The following is a 20,139-nucleotide window of genomic DNA, read 5'->3' on the forward strand; positions in this document are numbered from 1 at the left end:
GCTTTACTCATCAAGTCAATGGAAGTAGAAACCAGTGAGAGAGGCTTAAAGTGACAGGCACACATCCATGCTGTCACTCCCACCAAACAGATCTTTTATCGTTGGAGCTCTCTGATATAATCCTGCGGCTAACTCTGTATCTACCTTGTTGCATAAATATCCGTTCTTTTTAGAGCACTAATGCTGCCGATGTCCCATATCGTCTGAACACTGTCGAAACGCACGTGTGCAGGTGAAGTTCTGCTCTGAAGAAGGTCTTATCAAATATGCGCCGCTGGGTTGCAGATGGTAGCCACCCCGCGACCACATAATTGTCCACTGCAATGTCATTTGGATGTTCTTCATAGAATGAGAATTCCAGAAAGATGTGTTATAGATGAAACGTCTGACAGATTAAAACTGTGTGCCGGACCGAGACTTGAACTCGGGACCTTTGCCTTTCGCGGGCAATATCCGCAATATCCTTTCTTTCAGGAGTGCTAGTTCTGCAAGGTTCGCAGGAGAGCTTCTGTAAAGTTTGGAAGGTAGGAGGCGAGGTACTGGCAGAAGTAAAGCTGTGAGGACGGGGCGTGAGTCGTGCTTGGGTAGCTCAGTTGGTAGAGCACTTGCCCGCGAAAGGCAAAGGTCTCGTGCTCGAGTCTCGGTCCGGCACACAGTTTTAATCTGCCAGGAAGTTTCATATCAGCGCACACTCCGCTGTAGAGTGAAAATTTCATTCTATGTGTTATAGATGCTGTAAAAGTTGTTAAAAGGCTCCTACTCTCATACATGCTGTAAAAGGTCTACACAATTTTGTCTACGAAATCTACATTTTTTAAAGTTTCTGGCCCGTATCGTTGCGTATGTTACCTTTAGCTATTCGGCAAGCTTGCCGCATGTGTATTCAAACTTCCTGGCAGATTAAAACTATGTGCCGGACCGAGACTCGAACTCGCGACCGTTGCCTTTCGCGGGCAATATCCGCAATATCCTTTCTTTCAGGAGTGCTAGTTCTGCACGCTTGACGTACGTGACATTAAAGACGCTACGCCCTAGCCGTTGCAGTCAAATTTAGTTTCGCCATGTGGTCGACAAGCACACCAAATCTTCAAATGTATGTGAATTCCTAATGGACCAAACTACATAAGTCATCGGTCCTAGACTTACACACAACTCAAACTAACTTATAATAAAAACAACTCACATATCCATGCCCGAGGGAGAACTCGAAACTCCGCCGGGAGGGGCCGCGCAGTCCGTGACATGGCGAGTAGTTGGAACGTATAAATGGTTCAAATGGCTCTGAGCACTATGGGACTTAACATCCATGGTCATCAGTCCCCTAGAACTTGGAACTACTTAAACCTAACTAACCTATGGACAGCGCACAACACCCAGTCATCACGAGGCAGAGAAAATCCCTGACCCCGCCGGGAATCGAACCCGGGCGTGGTGGAACGTATAGCTTTGAGAGCTGTAAACAATCGCTAACCGTCGCAGCTGCGTGCCGCATGTTTGGTGAGAGTGTGACGGCGCTTTCTCTCGCTTGTTACAGATGAAGGCTGCGGTGACGTCATGACGGCGGAGGAAAAGGCGGCGGAAATGAGGGAAGAGCTGGGAGACTGCACGCTGCCGCAATCGACCGTCAAGTCGGAGAAAACCTCCACCACGGTAAGCGTCCAGTCTGCGTCTGTTAAGGCACTCCGTGTCGGTGTCGCGGTCCTCACTCCGAAGACTGGTTTGGTGCAGCTGTCGACGCTACTACTTGGTCAAGGCTCTCCGTCGCTGGATAACTAGTGCACCCTACATCCATTTGATCGTGCTTCTGTATGTAAGGCCGGTATTACACTATCAAATTTCTTTGTCAAATATCTTTGTCCAATATCTTTGTCAAAGATATTTGATGGTGTAATAGGGAACTTTGTCAAATTTCGTCCAATATTTGATCCAAAATAGGGCCTCGCTGTAGATTTGATCAAAGAAGTCGCTTGTCTTCTGTTCACTGCAATGTGACAGGTTACCGCATGGAGCGCTATCATCGCTGCGGCATTCTGTCGTCTGCAGTTTTTTTATAAAAGTTGCCGGTAAATACAATTGGTGTGTGCCGACAACTACAAAATTAATAGAGATGTATGAAGCTGATGTGGCGCTTTACAACATGAGGCGCCCTGAATACCAAAATAGATTAAGAAGATTGGAGACCTGACCTAACCTAACCTAACCTAACATAACCCTCTCCTGTACCAAGGAATCAGAGTGTTCCAGTGAGCCTGTCTTCTGCAGATGTATGAATACATACAATCCAACACTTGTTTCTATTAAAAATCTCGTCAATGGGGTAGAAGGAGTTGGCCACTAGTATGTCTTTCAGGTTCCTTTTAAACATCTTTATTTGTAACTAAATTTTTTTATGTTTGCTGGCACATTATTGAAGATGAGTGTTCCTGAGTAGTGAACCCCTTTTCGAACTAAAGTAAGTGCTTTTAAGTCCTTGTGCAGATCATTTTTGTACCTGGTATTGTATGTATGAACTATTTGTTGGAAAAAGAGATACATTATTTAGAACAAATTTCATTAAGGAGTAAATATACTGAGCGGCAGTAGTTAGTACACCCAGTTCGTTCAAGAGGTTTCTACAGGACGTCCGTGAATTTACTCCACAAATAATACGTATTACACGCTTTTGGACTCTGAAAACTTTTGTTTGACTTGAAGACTTACCCCAAAATCGTTTGGTTGCGCCTATGCAATTCACACACACACACACACACACACACACACACACACACACACACACACACACACACAGCCCACAGCCCACACTTCACTATTAAACACGATTCCTTAACGCCCCAGGACGTGCCCTATCACCAGATCTTTCTTTTAGTCAAGTTCTGCCATAGTTTTTTTCCCTAATGCGATTCGGTAGGTTCTCTTTAGTTACTCGATCTACCCATCTAATATTCAACATTTTTCTGGTGGCACCACATTTTAGAAGCTTCTGTTCTCTTCTTGTCGAAACTGTTTCTCGTCCACGTTCCACTTTCGTACACGCCCACACTCCAGACAAATCTACTTTCAAAAGAGACTTCCTAACGCTGAAATTTTTATTAGATTTTAACAAATTATCGTTTTTTAAAAACGCCATTCTTGCCAAGATTTTATTGCTATTTCCTCTCAGCTCGGACCATCATCAGTTACTCTGCTACCCAACGGCTACTTTTAGAGTTTCATTTTCTAATTTAATTCCCTCGGTATTACCTCGTTTAAGTAGAGTACATTCCATTAACTTTTCTTTTCCTGCGTTCATTTTTTCAAGACGCTATCTATTCCATTCAGTTGGTCTTCTAAGTCCTTTCCCGCCTCTGACAGAATTTCAATATGACATTATGGAAAGAAAGTAGGCAAAGTATGCAAGATTTTTTTAATTTTTATGTCGCCTATGTCTACTAACACTCGAATTGCAAATACAGATTTATTAAGGCGTTTCTGCAGTTCTGTGGTGTGCTCCACCCAACTGAGTTTATTATCAAGTTGTAATCCCAGAAATTTAAGACTGTCAACCTCGTATGTATGTTTCCTTTTTTCCCCCACTTATCTTCCGCATGTGCACACAATGCAATTGCTGCGGTTAATAACAAGTTGTTGTTGTCAGCCATCTTGAACTTTGACGAAAAATGTGATGACACTAGCGCTACGTCAAAGATTTTTTTCAAATATATTTGACGGAATATTTGATCACATCTTTGATCAAATCTTTGACAAAGAAATTTGAAAGTGTAATACCGGCGTAAGGTTTGGTTGCGCCTATGCAATTCACACACACACACACACACACACACACACACACACACACACACACACACACACACACACACACACAGCCCACAGCCCACACTTCACTATTAAACACGATTCCTTAACGCCCCAGGACGTGCCCTATCACCAGATCTTTCTTTTAGTCAAGTTCTGCCATAGTTTTTTTCCCTAATGCGATTCGGTAGGTTCTCTTTAGTTACTCGATCTACCCATCTAATATTCAACATTTTTCTGGTGGCACCACATTTTAGAAGCTTCTGTTCTCTTCTTGTCGAAACTGTTTCTCGTCCACGTTCCACTTTCGTACACGCCCACACTCCAGACAAATCTACTTTCAAAAGAGACTTCCTAACGCTGAAATTTTTATTAGATTTTAACAAATTATCGTTTTTTAAAAACGCCATTCTTGCCAAGATTTTATTGCTATTTCCTCTCAGCTCGGACCATCATCAGTTCCTCTGCTACCCAACGGCTACTTTTAGAGTTTCATTTTCTAATTTAATTCCCTCGGTATTACCTCGTTTAAGTAGAGTACATTCCATTAACTTTTCTTTTCCTGCGTTCATTTTTTCAAGACGCTATCTATTCCATTCAGTTGGTCTTCTAAGTCCTTTCCCGCCTCTGACAGAATTTCAATGTCAGCGACAAAGCTCTAAGCTTTTACTTCTTCTCCATGAACTGCAGTTGTCATAGTTTTTATTTTTTTTCCTTCCACTAAACACTTGTATCGCTACAACAAATCGTGTTTCTTCGAAAAGCAACTACAGTGATCATAATCTTATTGTTACGTTCAAGGAAAGCAATCGTGCTGAACTGGTCATGTATTTATCAGTTCACACACACACGTGTATCGCAGTGAAGTCGTGACACACCGCACCTGCTTCGAATAACGCACATTTTTGTAGGGTCAGTAGAAAACAGCTGTTTCCCCTGTTCGTGGAAAGGGCCGATGTTGCCTGCTTTCCTACCCGCTGTGCTGCAGATCCCTTCGTTTCGATTCCAGAAAAGGTATTAGCTCTTCACATAGCCGTTCATTACGCTTGTTCTTGCTATATACAGCAAAGACAGGCTTACCGTTTTTGAAACAGAACTGCTGCCAGATGCTTGAACGGCGACTCATAAATCATCAGACGTGTTTATCGTGAAAGGAAAAACAAATAACGAGACTCATTACCGAGCTGCCTTGGGGACCCTTAGTCGCTCGCGGTAACGCCCTTATCGCATGGTATTCAGCTTGGTCTACTCGGAAAACTTTGAACCTCAGTTTATGCAGAATGCGTGACAAGAACATCTTAACATGTAGGATTAGGAGAAGTCTTACGATCCATCGAAGAGCGGCGAATTTTGTCACGGGATCGTTTAGTCAGCGTGAAAGCTTAAGGGAGATACGCAGCAGACTCTTGTGGCAGACACAACAAACGAGGCGTGACGGAGAGGTATACTATTGAAATTCAGAGAGAGAACGTTCCGGCAAGAACAGGGCAACACATTACTCCTTCCTACACGTACGAATCGTCAAACTGATTTTACTCGTAGCGCGTAAGTCACTTCAGCGCAGTTAACCCCAGGGGCAGCTTCAACTAACAACTGTAGACAACAGATGTACGTTCGACCAGTTAATTATGGGCGGAGAGTGCTAAATAGTGGACGTGCGGCCCTAGTGTGTCAACTTTATTGCCACTAATCGCAGTGCAGTAAACGGCAGAGATTCAGTTTCATGTTTTATTCGGTAAAACGACTACGATGGCATCTAAGACCATGAAAAAGGGTTACGAAGATAATCGTTTAAGTCACGCACGAGTGCTTCAATAGTTTAAACGTTTAAAAGAAGGACACGCGTCACCAGAAGACGACGAGAGATGAAGTTCGTCCTCTGGGAACACAGAAAAAGCGTCAACTTTTGAAATCCAACCGTCGTCTCATGCAGAACTATCGCTGAAGGACTCAACAGCTCTAGATGTAGCGTTCAGTACATGCTCCAGAATGTTCTGAAGAAGAGAAAAGTTTGTGCATGTTTTGTCCGTCATACTTTGATTCCCGAACAACATCAACGATCTGTGGACGCTTGCCGCGACTTGGTTGAAGTGAAAAACGCCGACAGTTCGTTTCGGGAAAAAATCATCGCGGCTGATGCGAATTTGTGTTATCAATGCGGACCTACCGAATGGGGCTCTGATTGTTCGTCACGATCAAAGAAGGTGTCGATGAGAGAATTGAAAGTAAAGACAACGCTGATCACCACTTTTTGATTCTCACGGCCGTACCGACGGGGAATTTCTTCCCATCGCCAGTACTGTAAATTCCCAGTTTCACTTGCTTGTCACGGATCAGTTGTGCAAGAGGATTCAGAGGGTTCGTTCGCGAAAATAGAAGGGGAGGAATTTCTTCTTGCTGCATGACAGTCTGGTCCATCACATAGCTGCAGTAATAGTGCACGTTCTAGGGGGGAGGGGGGGGGAGGAGAACAAGTGCCACTTTTCAACCGCACTCCACATTCACGTGATTTGGAGCTGAATGACTTTTTTATCCCCCAAAATAAAAACTGCAGTATAGGTCAATGTTTAAACGACATAACTGGCTATGAGGCCAAAATGACGCGAGGCATGAACAACTACCCAAAAAAGGACATTTTTGATAGTTTCATATGATTGTATGAGCTTGCTGAGCGTTGTACTTAGGTGGAGGGTGACAATGTAGAACATCTGAAGCAAACGAACAATCTTAACTTATCTCTATTTTGTTCTAATCCTGTTTCGAGACGTTTTGAACTGACGTCTCTCTAAATCATCATAGTGACGATATTCGAGAAATTAAAGCTAATACGAAAGTACCACTTGTTATGCCTCTTGCAGACCGTTTCGGAAATTTTCATTCTTGAATTCTTTCTTTGTAACATAGTTCGTACCCATTTATTTGTTGTTTTCATTTCTGTGAGAGGTCTATGTGGCATGCGCCCTTTGCGAATGGAATAGGGAATGGCTGAACAGTACCTCACGCTACACTTCGTGAGGTAGTTTGGTGACATGGGAAATTCCTCATCGCATCCCCTTCAGCTTCAATGGAAACTAGGCTTGTTGGATAGCCCATCAAAAACTGAACACAGATCAAGCATTAAAACGGGAAGAAAGTACATTGAACTGTTGAAACAAGAAGCAGAACACAAACAATGAACTGTCCAAATTTAATGGGTGCAATGTCGAGCTACATTAACGAGCGTCGTGTCGTGGGTGTGTGGTCACGGTTTTAGACTGCGAAAGTGGAGATCTGCGTTCAAATCACTTTCATTCACTTCCTTTTTTCCACAAAATTACGAACTATCCGTCCGGTCATTGACACGTCTGTTCGCTGTATGCAGATTTGTGTATATGTCGTGGTGTAATGTCCTTTCGCAACAGCGACGTGTAACGAATGGATCTCCAGACGTACGTACATCTACATCTACATGGATACTCTGCAAATCACATTTAAGAGCCTGGCAGAGGGTTAATCGAACCACCTTCACAATTCTCTATTATTCCAATCTCGCAAAGCGCGTGGAAAGAATGAACACCTGTATCTTTCCGTACGAGCTGTGATTTCCCTTATTTTATCTAGGTGATCGTTCCTCCCTATGTAGGTCGGTATCAATAAAATATTTTCGCATTCGGAGGAGAAATTTAGTGATTGGAATTTGGTGAGAAGATTTCGTCGCAACGAAAAACGCCTTTCTTTTAATGATGTCCAGCCCAAATCCTACCCCTTATTCGTCCTACACAGGTACCTCATGTTATGCCTCTGGCGTTCCGTTTTGCAAGTTTTGAATTTCTTCATTGTAATGGAGTTCAGACCTGTTTATTTGTTGTTTTCATTTCTGTGAGAGGTCTATGCGGCATATCACCTGCTCTCACCATTCATCACATTTACTTGCGACGGTAGTATATTCTTATAACATGACTGACATTCTGCGATGAATAGTGAGAGCAGGGGAGGTGCCGCACAGACCTCTTACAGAAATGGAAACAACAAATAAATGGGTGTGAACTGATGTTACAAAGAAAGAAACGAAGAGTCAAAACTTCAGAAACGAAATGTAAGAGGAATAACAAGTGGTACCTTTGTGTAACAGATAGGAGGTCGGTACATCTGAAGGTCTCTCCGTTAAAAGTCGCTGTTTCAGACTGACGTTACGAGACGTACTCAAATTTGAAAACAACGTAGAGTCACGTCAGTGACCGGACGGACAGTTTGCAATATCGTGGAGAGAGAAAAAAAAAAGAAAAAAGGGAGACCCGAGGGGGATTTGAACTCGGATCTCTGCCCCTCCGCAGTCCAACACCGTCACCACACAACCGCGACACAACGGTGGCTAACGTTGCTAGATATTGCGCACTTTAAATTTGGTCCGTTCACTGTTCCTGGTTTGCTTCTTTTTTCCACAATTGAGTACACCTTCTTACTGTTTTCATGCTTGATCTGTACCCTGTTTTTGACGGGCTATCCGATGGGCCAACTTCCCATCAAATCTGAGCGGGTGCATTGAGGAGTTTCCCTTCTGAGTATACAGGGTGAAAAGTATTTAAACCGACAAACTCTCGGAGGTTGTAGGGGACATCTAAACAAATATTTTTCCCTAATGTCATTTTTTCCTATGAGGATTATTTAAACCGGTGGAGGCCGTATTACGCTCTCCAGTTGTAGGCAACTGCTGTCCACCAGTGTAGTAGTGCATTGTCTCTGTTTACTAATGGAGAGATACACCTGGAGTGAGTACATTGATATGGTTGGTGCGTACTGCGTAGCTGCAGACCGGATTTATCAACTACCCGCTCCCTACAAGACAACGCATGTGGATCCAACATGACAGGGCGCCGGCACTTTTCAGTTGTCGTGGGCGTCGATTCCTGGACCGATGGTTCTCACAAACGTGGATTGGCAGAAGTGGTCCTGTACCATGGCCTGCTCGATCGCCAGATATGTCCCCTATGGACTTTTTTGTGTGGGGTGAGATGCGCAACCTTGTTTACGCGACTCCTGTTGCATCAGAAGAGGATCTGGTTGCCCGGTTAGTAGCAGCAGCAGGAACAATTCAGGATGTTCCTGGGGTTTTTATCCGACAGTATAACCTTTGTTTACGTGTCAATGGAGGCATATTTGAAAATCTACTGTAACTGAAATTGGGTTGTGTTAATGTGTTGTCTCTTGGTCATAAAAAAATGGAAAGGTATTTTTGGTGGTTTAATTAATTTGCCGCCAGAGAAATCTTCCTCTACCGGTTTAACTACTACTCATACGAAAAAATGACATGAAGGAAAAATATTTGTTTTGATGTCCCCTACAACCGCCCAGATTTTGTCGGTTTAAATACTTTTCACCCTGTAGATGCAGATGGTGAGCAAGATGTATGAGAAAGGCGAAATACCCTCAGACTTCAAGAAGAATATAATAATTCCAATCCCAAAGAAAGCAGGTGTTGAGAGATGTGAAAATTACCGAAATATCAGTTTAATAAGTCACAGATGCAAAATACTAACGCGAATTCTTTACAGACGAATGGAAAAACTGGTAGAAGCCGACCTCGGGGAAGATCAGTTTTGATTCCGTAGAAATGTTGGAACACGTGAGGCAATACTAACCTTACGACTTATCTTAGAAGAAAGATTAAGGAAAGGCAAACCTACATTTCTAGCATTTGTAGACTTAGAGAATGCTTTTGACAATGTTGACTGGAATACTCTCTTTCAAATTCTGAAGGTGGCAGGGGTAAACTACAGGGTCCGAAAGGCTATTTACAATTTGTACAGAAACCAGATGGCAGTTACAAGAGTCGAGGGGCATGAAAGGGAGGCAGAGGTTGGGAAGGGAGTGAGACAGGGTTGTAGCCTCTCCCCGATGTTATTCAATCTGTATATTGAGCAAGCAGTGAAGGAAACAAAAGAAAAATTCGGAGTAGGTATTAAAATCCATGGAGAAGAAATAAAAACTTTGAGGTTCGCCGATGACATTGTAATTCTATCAGAGACAGCAAAGGACTTGGAAGAGCAGTTGAACGGAATAGACAGTGTCTTGAAAGGAGGATATAAGATGAACATCAACAAAAGCGAAACGAGGATAATGGAATGTAGTCGAATTAAGTTGGGTGATGCTGAGGGAATTGGATTAGGAAATGAGACACTTAAAGTAGTAAAGGAGTTTTGCTATTTGGGGAGCAAAATAACTGATGATGGTCGAAGTAGCGAGGATATAAAATGTAGACTGGCTATGGAAAGGAAATCGTTTCTGAAGAAGAGAAATTTGTTAACATCGAGTATAGATTTGTCAGGAAGTCGTTTCTGAAAGTGTTTGTATGGAGTATAGTCATGTATAGAAGTGATACGTGGACGATAAATAGTTTAGACAAGAAGAGAATAGAAGCTTTCGAAATGTGGTGCTACAGAAGAATGTTGAAGATTAGATGGGTAGATCACATAACTAATGATTAAGTATTGAATAGAATTGGGGAGAAGAGGAGTATGTGGCACCACTTGACAAAAAGAAGGGACCAGTTAGTAGGACATGTTCTGAGGCATCAAGGGATCACAAATTTAGCATTGGAGGGCAGCGTGGAGGGTAAAAATTGTAGAGGGAGACCAAGAGATGAATACACTAAGCAGATTCAGAAGGATGTGGGTTGCAGTAGGTACTGGGAGATGAAGAAGCTTGCACAGGATAGAGTAGCATGGAGAGCTGCATCAAACCAGTCTCAGGACTGAAGACCACCACAACAACAACAACAACAACAACAGATGCAGATGTAGTAGAGTAGCATACGTCCCATCGAAATATGCTGAATATGAGCAAACGGCGTGACTCGTCGGATGTGACTCGCTGTCGGCCACAGCCTTGGAGAAGTCTCCGCGATCACAGGTCGAGAGCGTGATTCCGCGCAGCGATAACGCTGGAGCGCTTCCCACCGGCCAGAATCGCCCTTAATGAAGTCCGGCACCGCCCCCGCGGTTGCATAAAAGCTGCTGATGAGCCGGAGCGGGACGGGGAGAGAAGTGAAAATCAAGAAGAGGAGCAGTGGGTGTCGGGCAGGCCGGGCGGCTCGCGGCTCTGTGTGTGTCGCGGGCGCGCAGGCGGCGGCGGCGGCGCGGCGGCCGGTGCGACAAAAGCGGCCAGAGTGACAGCGAGAGGGCGCGCGCTCGCCCGCACACACCCACTGTGTAACAAGGCGACAGCCGACAATGGGATCGGTCGAGTCAGCGCGCTGATTGCCGCCGGCGGCGTTAATGATGCGACCACAAAGCGGCCGGCCCATTTGACTGTCGGCCCATTTGACTGCCGCCAGCTGCCCCCAGGTATTCGTTGCCACTCGACGTGGGACACCGCGGCGGCGGGCATCCGGCGTGGGATGTCGTTGATTGCGTGTAATAAACGCCCGGTCGACCGCCGCGTCCGCCAACAAGACTTTAATGGGCTGCCCTTATCTACTCCAGCTTCGCAGGTACGATGGAGGCGTGGGGTGGGGGGAGAGGGTGGAAGGCGGGGGAGGACGGTTGTTTTCTCTGTTGCGAGGCTCCGGCGCACGACTGCTGCGGTGCGTCTGAAAGCGTGTCGCGTAGTGGTACTGGGAGATGGGAATGGAGAGGTGGGGGTGGGACTGCAGGAAGGAGCGCTGCAACCGGCCCTCACACCGCCGGCGCGGCGACCTCAAGAGCCCCCCAGCCCGCTTCTCTTATTTAGGGTCCCGCGCCGGTCGTGACGACCTGTCGACAAAAGCGATGAGGCGGCACGAACGGAAACAATAGCCCGTATTCTGCCTCGGCCGGCGTCATTATCGCAGTAAACACGAGCGGCGCTGCCGCTCGCGGTGGCGACGGCTTCCCAGGTTCCTCTCCGTCTCTGCAGGTGCCCGGGACACACAAGTCCAAACAGCGCAGCGCTGCACTCTTCCACTGTACGTGCAACAAAGGCTCGAAGCGTGATCCGATTGGTTGCACTGTGCGAGTCACTGCAAACTGCTTCACCGGGCCGGGGTCAAAGGCAGCATTACCGCGGAACCGCAGACCGCCGCGAAAGCCGGCACACAACAACTGGACTGTTGTTCTCTGTACCGCCTGAAAAGCGAGCAAAGTCTCACAGCGGCTGTGGCGTGGGAAACGTCGTCACCTGCACCCATCCAAAGGTAGATTCAAGCGAACTGTCCAGGAATGAAGTTACGGTGTTGCTCGAACAAATACAGCAACCAGCCCGTTGTCATAGAGGGTACTTCTAAAACAGGGCCTAATTTCATGTCTGTATGACTCACGTGCAGGTAGTAGAAGAATATCGTCTTCCCTCCAAAGATTCACATTTGAGTTCAAGAAGCATCTCCGTAATACTTGTGTTTTGATCGAACCTACAGCTGAACGCCTTTTAATTGCGGCCGGCCAGAGTGGCCGAGCGCTTCTAGGCGCTCCAGTCTGGAACCGCGCGACCGCTACGTCGCAGGTTCGAATCCTGCCTCGGGCATGGTTGTGTGTAATGTTCTTAGGTCAGTTAGGTTTAAGTAGTTCTAAGTTCTAGGGGACTCATGACCTCAGAAATTAAGTCCCATATGCTCAGAGCCATTTGAACGATTTTAATTGCGTACGTCTCCTTCTGTAATTCGATCTGGTAGGGGTCCCAAACACTCAGCAGTACCGTGCTGAAGAATGGTTCGCATTAGTATTGTATACGCTTTCCCCTTTGCAGATGAGCTACACTTTCCCACAGCTCTCCCAATAACCCAAAGTGGACCTTCCGGCTTGCGTAATACCGACCTCACGGCCTCTTTTAATTTCATATCGCTTTTCAACTTAACGAGGATATTTCATCGATGTGTCAAGTGCCACACTACGCATACTGTATTCGAACATAGCAGGATAGATCCCACGTGGTATTCACATGTCTGGAAATACGTGGTTTCCGACTTGCGACCATAAAACCACACCAAAGTTCCCCCCGCCCCCCTCAGATAGTTGATTTTGAAACAACTGTGCTTGTACGAGCGGCAGGAGAGTGCCACAAACAACCAAACAACACACAGAAATCATGACAGGTTAGCGATGAGTGAGGGGGTATGTTTTACTTGAATAATTCGAAAACCGTGTGCTCCATTGAAAACGTATCCAATTACAAAATTTAACTACAGTAAATTTCCTACAAAAAAAAGGCTCAAATGGCTTTGAGCACTTTGAGACTTCTGAGGTCTTCAGTCCCCTAGAACTTAGAACTACTAAAACGTAACTAACCTACGGACATCACACACATCCATGCCCGAGCAGGACCGTAGCGGTCGCGCGGTTCCTACAAAAAGGTTCTGATCAATTTTCTGTATAGGACTAATAGTTTGCGCGTAGTGAGCGAAAGAATAGGAAAATCTTGCGCACGGTTTGTGAAGGCGAGCTGTAACACTATGGATTGCTTCAAACGACAGCGGAACAGCTAGCTGAATCGCCCGTTATAATACCTCTAGTCAGATACGCACGTACGTCTCAGTTGCATACCATAAGTAAGCTAATGTAAAATATTTGATGACCAATAATCGCTCCTTCTGAAATGTAAATACTTTTGAGCCAAAAATACACAATAATTTTTCAGAAAGGAAATAAAAAAAATCCAATTAAAAATAACACATAAAGTGCTGAAACGTGTTTGGGCACTAACAAAGCTATGAGATGATGGCTTGTATAAAGTGGAATATCTCTCGAGTGACTGGTTACTTTCGTAACACTTGTCCGCGGTGAGTTTTGTATGTACGTGCATTACGAGGTGCATTCAAGTTCTAAGGCCTCCGATTTTTTTTCTCCAGACTGGAAAGAGATAGAAACATGCGCATTGATTTAAAATGAGGCCGCTTCATTGTCAATACGTCCCAGAGATGGCAGCACCATACGGCAGATGGAATTTTACCGCCAGCGGCGAGAATGAGAACTGTTTTAAATACTTAAAATGGCGACGTTTTCCTTACTTGAACAGCGTGCAATCATTCGTTTTCTGAATTTGCGTGGTGTGAAACCAATTGAAATTCATCGACAGTTAAAGGAGACATGTGGTGATGGAGTTATGGATGTGTCGAAAGTGCGTTCGTGGCTGCGACAGTTTAATCAAGGCAGAACATCGTGTGACAACAAACTGAAACAACCTCGGGCTCGCACAAGCCGGTCTGACGACACGATCGAGAAAGTGGAGAGAATTGTTTTGGGGGATCGCAGAATGACTGTTGAACAGATCGCCTCCAGAGTTGGCATTTGTGTGGGTTCTGTGCACACAATCCTGCATGACGACCTGAAAATGCGAAAAGTGTCATCCAGGTGGGTGCCACGAATGCTGACGGACGACCACATGGCTGCCCGTGTGGCATGTTGCCAAGCAATGTTGACGCGCAACGACAGCAAGAATGGGACTTAATTCTCGTCGGTTGTGACAATGAATGAGACGTGGATGCCATTTTTCAATCCAGAAACAAAGCGCCAGTCAGCTCAATGGAAGCACACAGATTCACCGCCACCAAAAAAATTTCGGGTAACCGCCAGTGCTGAAAAAATGATGGTGTCCATGTTCTGGGACAGCGAGGGTGAAATCCTTACCCATTGCGTTCCAAAGGGCACTACGGCAACAGGTGCATCCTACGAAAATGTTTTGAAGAACAAATTCCTTCCTGCACTGCAACAAAAACGTCCGGGAAGGGCTGCGCGTGTGCTGTTTCACCAAGACAACGCACCCGCACATCGAGCTAACGTTACGCAACAGTTTCTTCGTGATAACAACTTTGAAGTGATTCCTCATGCTCCCTACTCACCTGACCTGGCTCCTAGTGACTTTTGGCTTTTTCCAACAATGAAAGACACTCTCCGTGGCCGCACATTCACCAGCCGTGCTGCTATTGCCTCAGCGATTTTGCAGTGGTCAAAACAGACTCCTAAGAAGCCTTCGCCGCTGCCATGGAATCATGGCGTCAGCGTTGTGAAAAATGTGTACGTCTGCAGGGCGATTACGTCGAGAAGTAACGCCAGTTTCATCGATTTTGGGTGAGTAGTTAATTAGAAAAAAAATCGGAGGCCTTAGAACTTGAATGCGCCTCGTAGAATAACTTTCTTTCTCCCAGCCTCTCGTGGCGTCCGTTACAGAGTGTTTTTTTTAAAAGGAGCCACGCCTGTAGACACAGACAACGTTGCACCAGGAAGCGTGCGGTCGGTGCAGCACACCGGCTCCATTACTCTGCGCGGGACCGCTGCAGCTTCCTCGGCTGCGAACAGACGGAGCCGCCGCGACAATGGCGTGAAAGCCTTTATGAGCGGTGCCTTCTGCTCGAGCCCTCATTCCTTATGCAGGCGTCTTTCCCTCCGACTTGAGACACCCTGGCGCACACTCGCGCCCTTTCTCTCGCCCTGCGAGTGCCCTGCCCTCGCAACCTGTCCTGCAACTCCGACCTTACCTTGCAGACCAGCCCACAACTTGACCGAGGTTGTACCCAGCAACGAATTGAGTAGAATTTTATCTTCCGTAACTGCCTCGCCCTAGGCCATCACAACACAGTAACCGCTTTCAAACGTCAAACGGATACAAAAATGGCGGAAATGGAAACGAGTAATCGAAGAATTGAAAAGTGGCACCCTGCAGAAGATCGGCCGTTGGATTCGATACGGTACCTGTTGGCTTCCATATGAGGAATAACTGGCCGCTCTTCTAAGAACGCGACCCTCATCTACATCTCTACTCGGAAAGCCACCTCAGGGTGTGTGCTGGAGGATGTTTCTGGTACTTGTTCTCCCTTATCTTCTTGCATACACGAATGAAACGTGCAGAGAACGACTGCTGGAAAGCCTCTGAATTGGCTCTAATACCTCTGATTTTCTCGTTGTGGTTATTTCGCGAAATGAAGGGTGGGAGGAAGTAGTATACAGCCCGACTTCCCTTAGTATGTAAGTTTTTCGAATTTCAGTACCAAACCTCTCGGTGAAACACACCATCTGTAATTGTAGCATCTCCATGACGATTTTGGACTCATTAAATTATCCCCAGACGAAACACACAGCTCCTGGTCGAATCTTTTGTGCCTGTTCTAATGATTCAACCTGGTAAGAGTAACAGACTGCAACACTCAGGGATCGGAATTCTGTAAGCCACTGCTTTATTCGATAAATTACGGTTTCTTACGAGTATTTCATTGAACCCTAACGTGTCATCTGCAGATTCTACAGTTGCCTTTATGCGTTTACTAGCTGAGTAACCTGCGGTGCCCGGGTACGTATTTATTCCAGTCTTCTGGTTCATCTCCACCACTTTCTTTTCTCTCTTCATCTACTCCTCCCTATTCTCCCTCCACGTTATCACGCTTAACCCCGCAGCATATCTTTCCAGATTGTAACTAATACGTGTACCAAATTTGGTTGAAATCATATGAAAGCGTTTAGTGAACATGGAGGAAATGGACAGGGAATGTTGTTGATAATTCTTCCGGATTATATGGCCATGGTCCGTGGAATTCTTCTATTCCTAACGTTTCGTCCAAAACTACGTTGGACATCTTCAGAGGTACGGCTGGTCCTGCTGAGTCCTCCCGACTGACGAGTCGGGCGTCGGAGAGCGGCCTAAATACCGAGGAAAGTGGGCGTGGTCTAGCTTGCACATAGCAGCAAAGAGAAAACTAGTCAAAGATAAAATGTAACTATCGATAGTAGTCCGTCATAGATAAAAATCACTTATCGATTCTGTAACGCCACTGTCCGTATCTCGCTTAATTTCAAGGCCTCTTCTTTTCTATTAAAATTATCTTCATGTTTATAAATTTCAATAGCCTCCCTATACAGTCGTGGATAATAGTTCGTGGTAGCACTTAAAACTGTAGTTTCAGAAAACTTAACTACACGGTCACGTGACTGAAGTGCATGTTCCACAACGGCCGATTTATCTCCGACGCCCGACTCGTCAGTTGGCAGAACTCAGCAGTGGCAATGTTGGTTAGAAGGAAGCCAGTTGAGAACCTGCAACCAACCTGTCTGCGTGCAGGACGCACTGGAGCTACACCTGGATCTGTGGTCTGGCGGGCGTCTGACAGCAGTAGTGCTCTCGTGTTTATCCGCCGCACCCTGGCCGCAAATTCGTATGTGAGTCTGGTGACTCCACTTGTTGTGCTGCTATTCGTGATCAGCGCTGCAGTGTTGTTATCCAACAGAAGGACTCTGGCCCACATATCGCTGTTATAGCCCGATTGTAAGGCGTACCCAGGAGCAGATATAGACTCAGATCACAATATAGTAGTGATGAAGAGTAGGCTGAAGTTCAAGACATTAGTCAGGAAGAATCAATACGCAAAGAAGTGGGATACGGAAGTACTAAGGAATGACGAGATACGTTTGAAGTTCTCTTACGCTATAGATACAGCAATAAGGAATAGCGCAGTAGGCAGTACAGTTGAAGAGGAATGGACATCTCTGAAAAGGGCCATCACAGAAGTTGGGAAGGAAAACATAGATACAAAGAAGGTAGCTGCGAAGAAACCATGGGTAACAGAAGAAATACTTCAGTTGATTGGTGAAAGGAGGAAGTACAAACATGTTCCGGGAAAATCAGGAATACAGAAATACAAGTCGCTGAGGAATGAAATAAATAGGAAGTGCAGGGAAGCTAAGACGAAATGACTGCAGGAAAAATGTGAAGACATCGAAAAAGATATGATTGTCGGAAGGACAGACTCAGCATACAGGAAAGTCAAAACAACCTTTGGTGACATTAAAAGCAACGGTGGTAACATTAAGAGTGCAACGGGAATTCCACTGTTAAATGCAGAGGAGAGAGCAGATAGGTGGAAAGAATACATTGAAAGCCTCTATGAGGGTGAAGATTTGTCTGATGTGATAGAAGAAGAAACAGGAGTCGATTTAGAAGAGATAGGGGATCCAGTAATAGAATCGGAATTTAAAAGAGCTTTGGAGGACTTACGGTCAAATAAGGCAGAAGGGATAGATAACATTCCATCAGAATTTCTAAAATCATTGGCGGAAGTGGCAACAAAACGACTATTCACGTTGGTGTGTAGAATGTATGAGTCTGGCGATATACCATCTGACTTTCGGAAAAGCATCATCCACACAATTCCGAAGACGGCAAGAGCTGACAAGTGCGAGAATTATCGCACAATCAGCTTAACAGCTCATGCATCCAAGCTGCTTACAAGAATAATACACAGAAGAATGGAAAAGAAAATTGAGAATGCGCTAGGTGACGATCAGTTTGGCTTTAGGAAAAGTAAAGGGACGAGAGAGGCAATTCTGACGTTACGGCTAATAATGGAAGCAAGGCTAAAGAAAAATCAAGACACTTTCATAGGATTTGTCGACCTGGAAAAAGCGTTCGACAATATAAAATGGTGCAAGCTGTTCGAGATTCTGAAAAAAGTGGGGCTAAGCTATAGGGAGAGATGGGTCATATACAATATGTACAACAACCAAGAGGGAATAATAAGAGTGGACGATCAAGAACGAAGTGCTCGTATTAAGAAGGGCGTAAGACAAGGCTGTAGCCTTTCGCCCCTATTCTTCAGTCTGTACATCGGGGAAGCAATGATGGAAATAAAACAAAGGTTCAGGAGTGGAATTAAAATACAAGGTGAAAGGATATCAATGATACGATTCGCTGATGACATTCCTATCCTGAGTGAAAGTGAAGAAGAATTAAATGATCTGCTGAACGGAATGAACAGTCTAATGAGTTCACAGTATGGTTTGAGAGTAAATCGGAGAAAGACAAAGGTAATGAGAAGTAGTAGAAATGAGAACAGCGAGAAACTTAACATCAGGATTGATGGTCACGAAGTCAATGAAGTTAAAGAATTCTGCTACCTAGGCAGTAAAATAACCAATGACGGACGGAGCAAGGAGGACATCAAAAGCAGACTCGCTATGGAAAAAAAGGCATTTCTGGCCAAGAGAAGTCTACTAATATCAAATACCGGCCTTAATTTGAGGAAGAAATTTCTGAGGATGTACGTCTGGAGTACAGCATTGTATGGTAGTGAACCATGGACTGTGGGAAAACCGGAACAGAAGAGAATCGAAGCATTTGAGATGTGGTGCTATAGACGAATGTTGAAAATTAGGTGGACTGATAAGGTAAGGAATGAGGAGGTTCTACGCAGAATCGGAGAGGAAAGGAATATGTGGAAAACACTGATAAGGAGAAGGGACAGGATGATAGGACATCTGCTAAGACATGAGGGAATGACTTCCATGGTACTAGAGGGAGCTGTAGACAAAAAAAAAAAAAACCGACGTGCTGTATAGAGTGTCGACATATTGCCTTGACATGGTCGGTCACCAGATTTGTCTCCAATCCAGAACAGGCGGGGCATCATCCGACGAGAACTCCATCGTCATTCCAAACAGCACTATCCGTCCCCGTAATTGACCAAGTGAAACAGGCATGGAAGTACACCCCACAAGCTGACATGTAGCACCTGTACAACACAATGCATGCACGTTTGAATGCTTGCATTCAACATTCTGGCAGCTACAACGGTTATTAATGTACCAGCATTTCATATTTCCAATCGATTTCAAGCGATTACATTAACCTGTGATCTAGCAGTATTAATCACTTAAAATATTACCTAGACAAATGTGTTCTCGAAATTGCATTATTCTGTATTAATTATTTTTTGATGCTGCGACTTTTTTCCGTCAGTGTGTATAGCATTATAAACAGTAACGCACTATGACACTGTCGTGAAGTATCCACGAATATACCTTAGCTTCTGTCGATTCGTTCCCTTATGAACGACAAAGACACATGCTTTTCATCGCCATCCTATGCCAGAACTATATCGTAAGTCGGCTAGAACAAATATACTGTACTTTCCAGAACAATATAACTCATTCATTCGCGTTCCCATGTACTGATACTACTTACATACTCGCCCCGTTTCATACCTCTTCAACCTCAAAACATGGAGAAGATTTTTATTTCTCAGTAAGTCCACATTTATCTTCTTTTCCAAGACTCAACTTTTGTCAGTCTCCAATTTCTTGCTTATTTACACTAATTTCTTCTAGATCTGTGTTCACATCCCTAACCAGTTGGGTTTGCCTTTTAATTTTTCAAAATACTCCAAGTTTTCTCGTCATCCTGCTAGAAGTGTTTCTTTTCTTGGGCCCGCAGAACATTAATTTTCTTTTCCTAATTTGTTCTGTAATTTACATCGTTTTCTTAACCAGTTCTTGCAAGAGAGAGTATTGCCGAACTGTCAGTTTCATAAGTCATGTTTGCAATGTACTAAGTTGAATTACTTCCAGAAGAATGTAAAAACTGGTAGAAGACGACCTCGGGGAAGATGAGTTTGGATTACGGAGAGGAGTATAAACA

The 20,139-nt window shown here is 44.8% G+C and overlaps 1 protein-coding gene across 1 annotated transcript in view; it reads left to right on the top strand.

Moving 5' to 3' along the window:
• Nucleotides 1-20,139, top strand: part of LOC126412895 (zinc finger protein basonuclin-2-like) — a 195,229-nt gene that overhangs the window by 6,776 nt on the left and 168,314 nt on the right. The window contains exon 2 of the mRNA XM_050082785.1: nt 1,535-1,650. Within this exon, the coding sequence (XP_049938742.1) occupies nt 1,535-1,650 (116 nt within the window). The remainder of the gene's footprint in view (nt 1-1,534; nt 1,651-20,139) is intronic.

This window comes from Schistocerca serialis, chromosome 7, assembly GCF_023864345.2.
Source record: "Schistocerca serialis cubense isolate TAMUIC-IGC-003099 chromosome 7, iqSchSeri2.2, whole genome shotgun sequence".
NCBI classification, from domain to species: Eukaryota; Metazoa; Arthropoda; class Insecta; order Orthoptera; family Acrididae; genus Schistocerca; species Schistocerca serialis.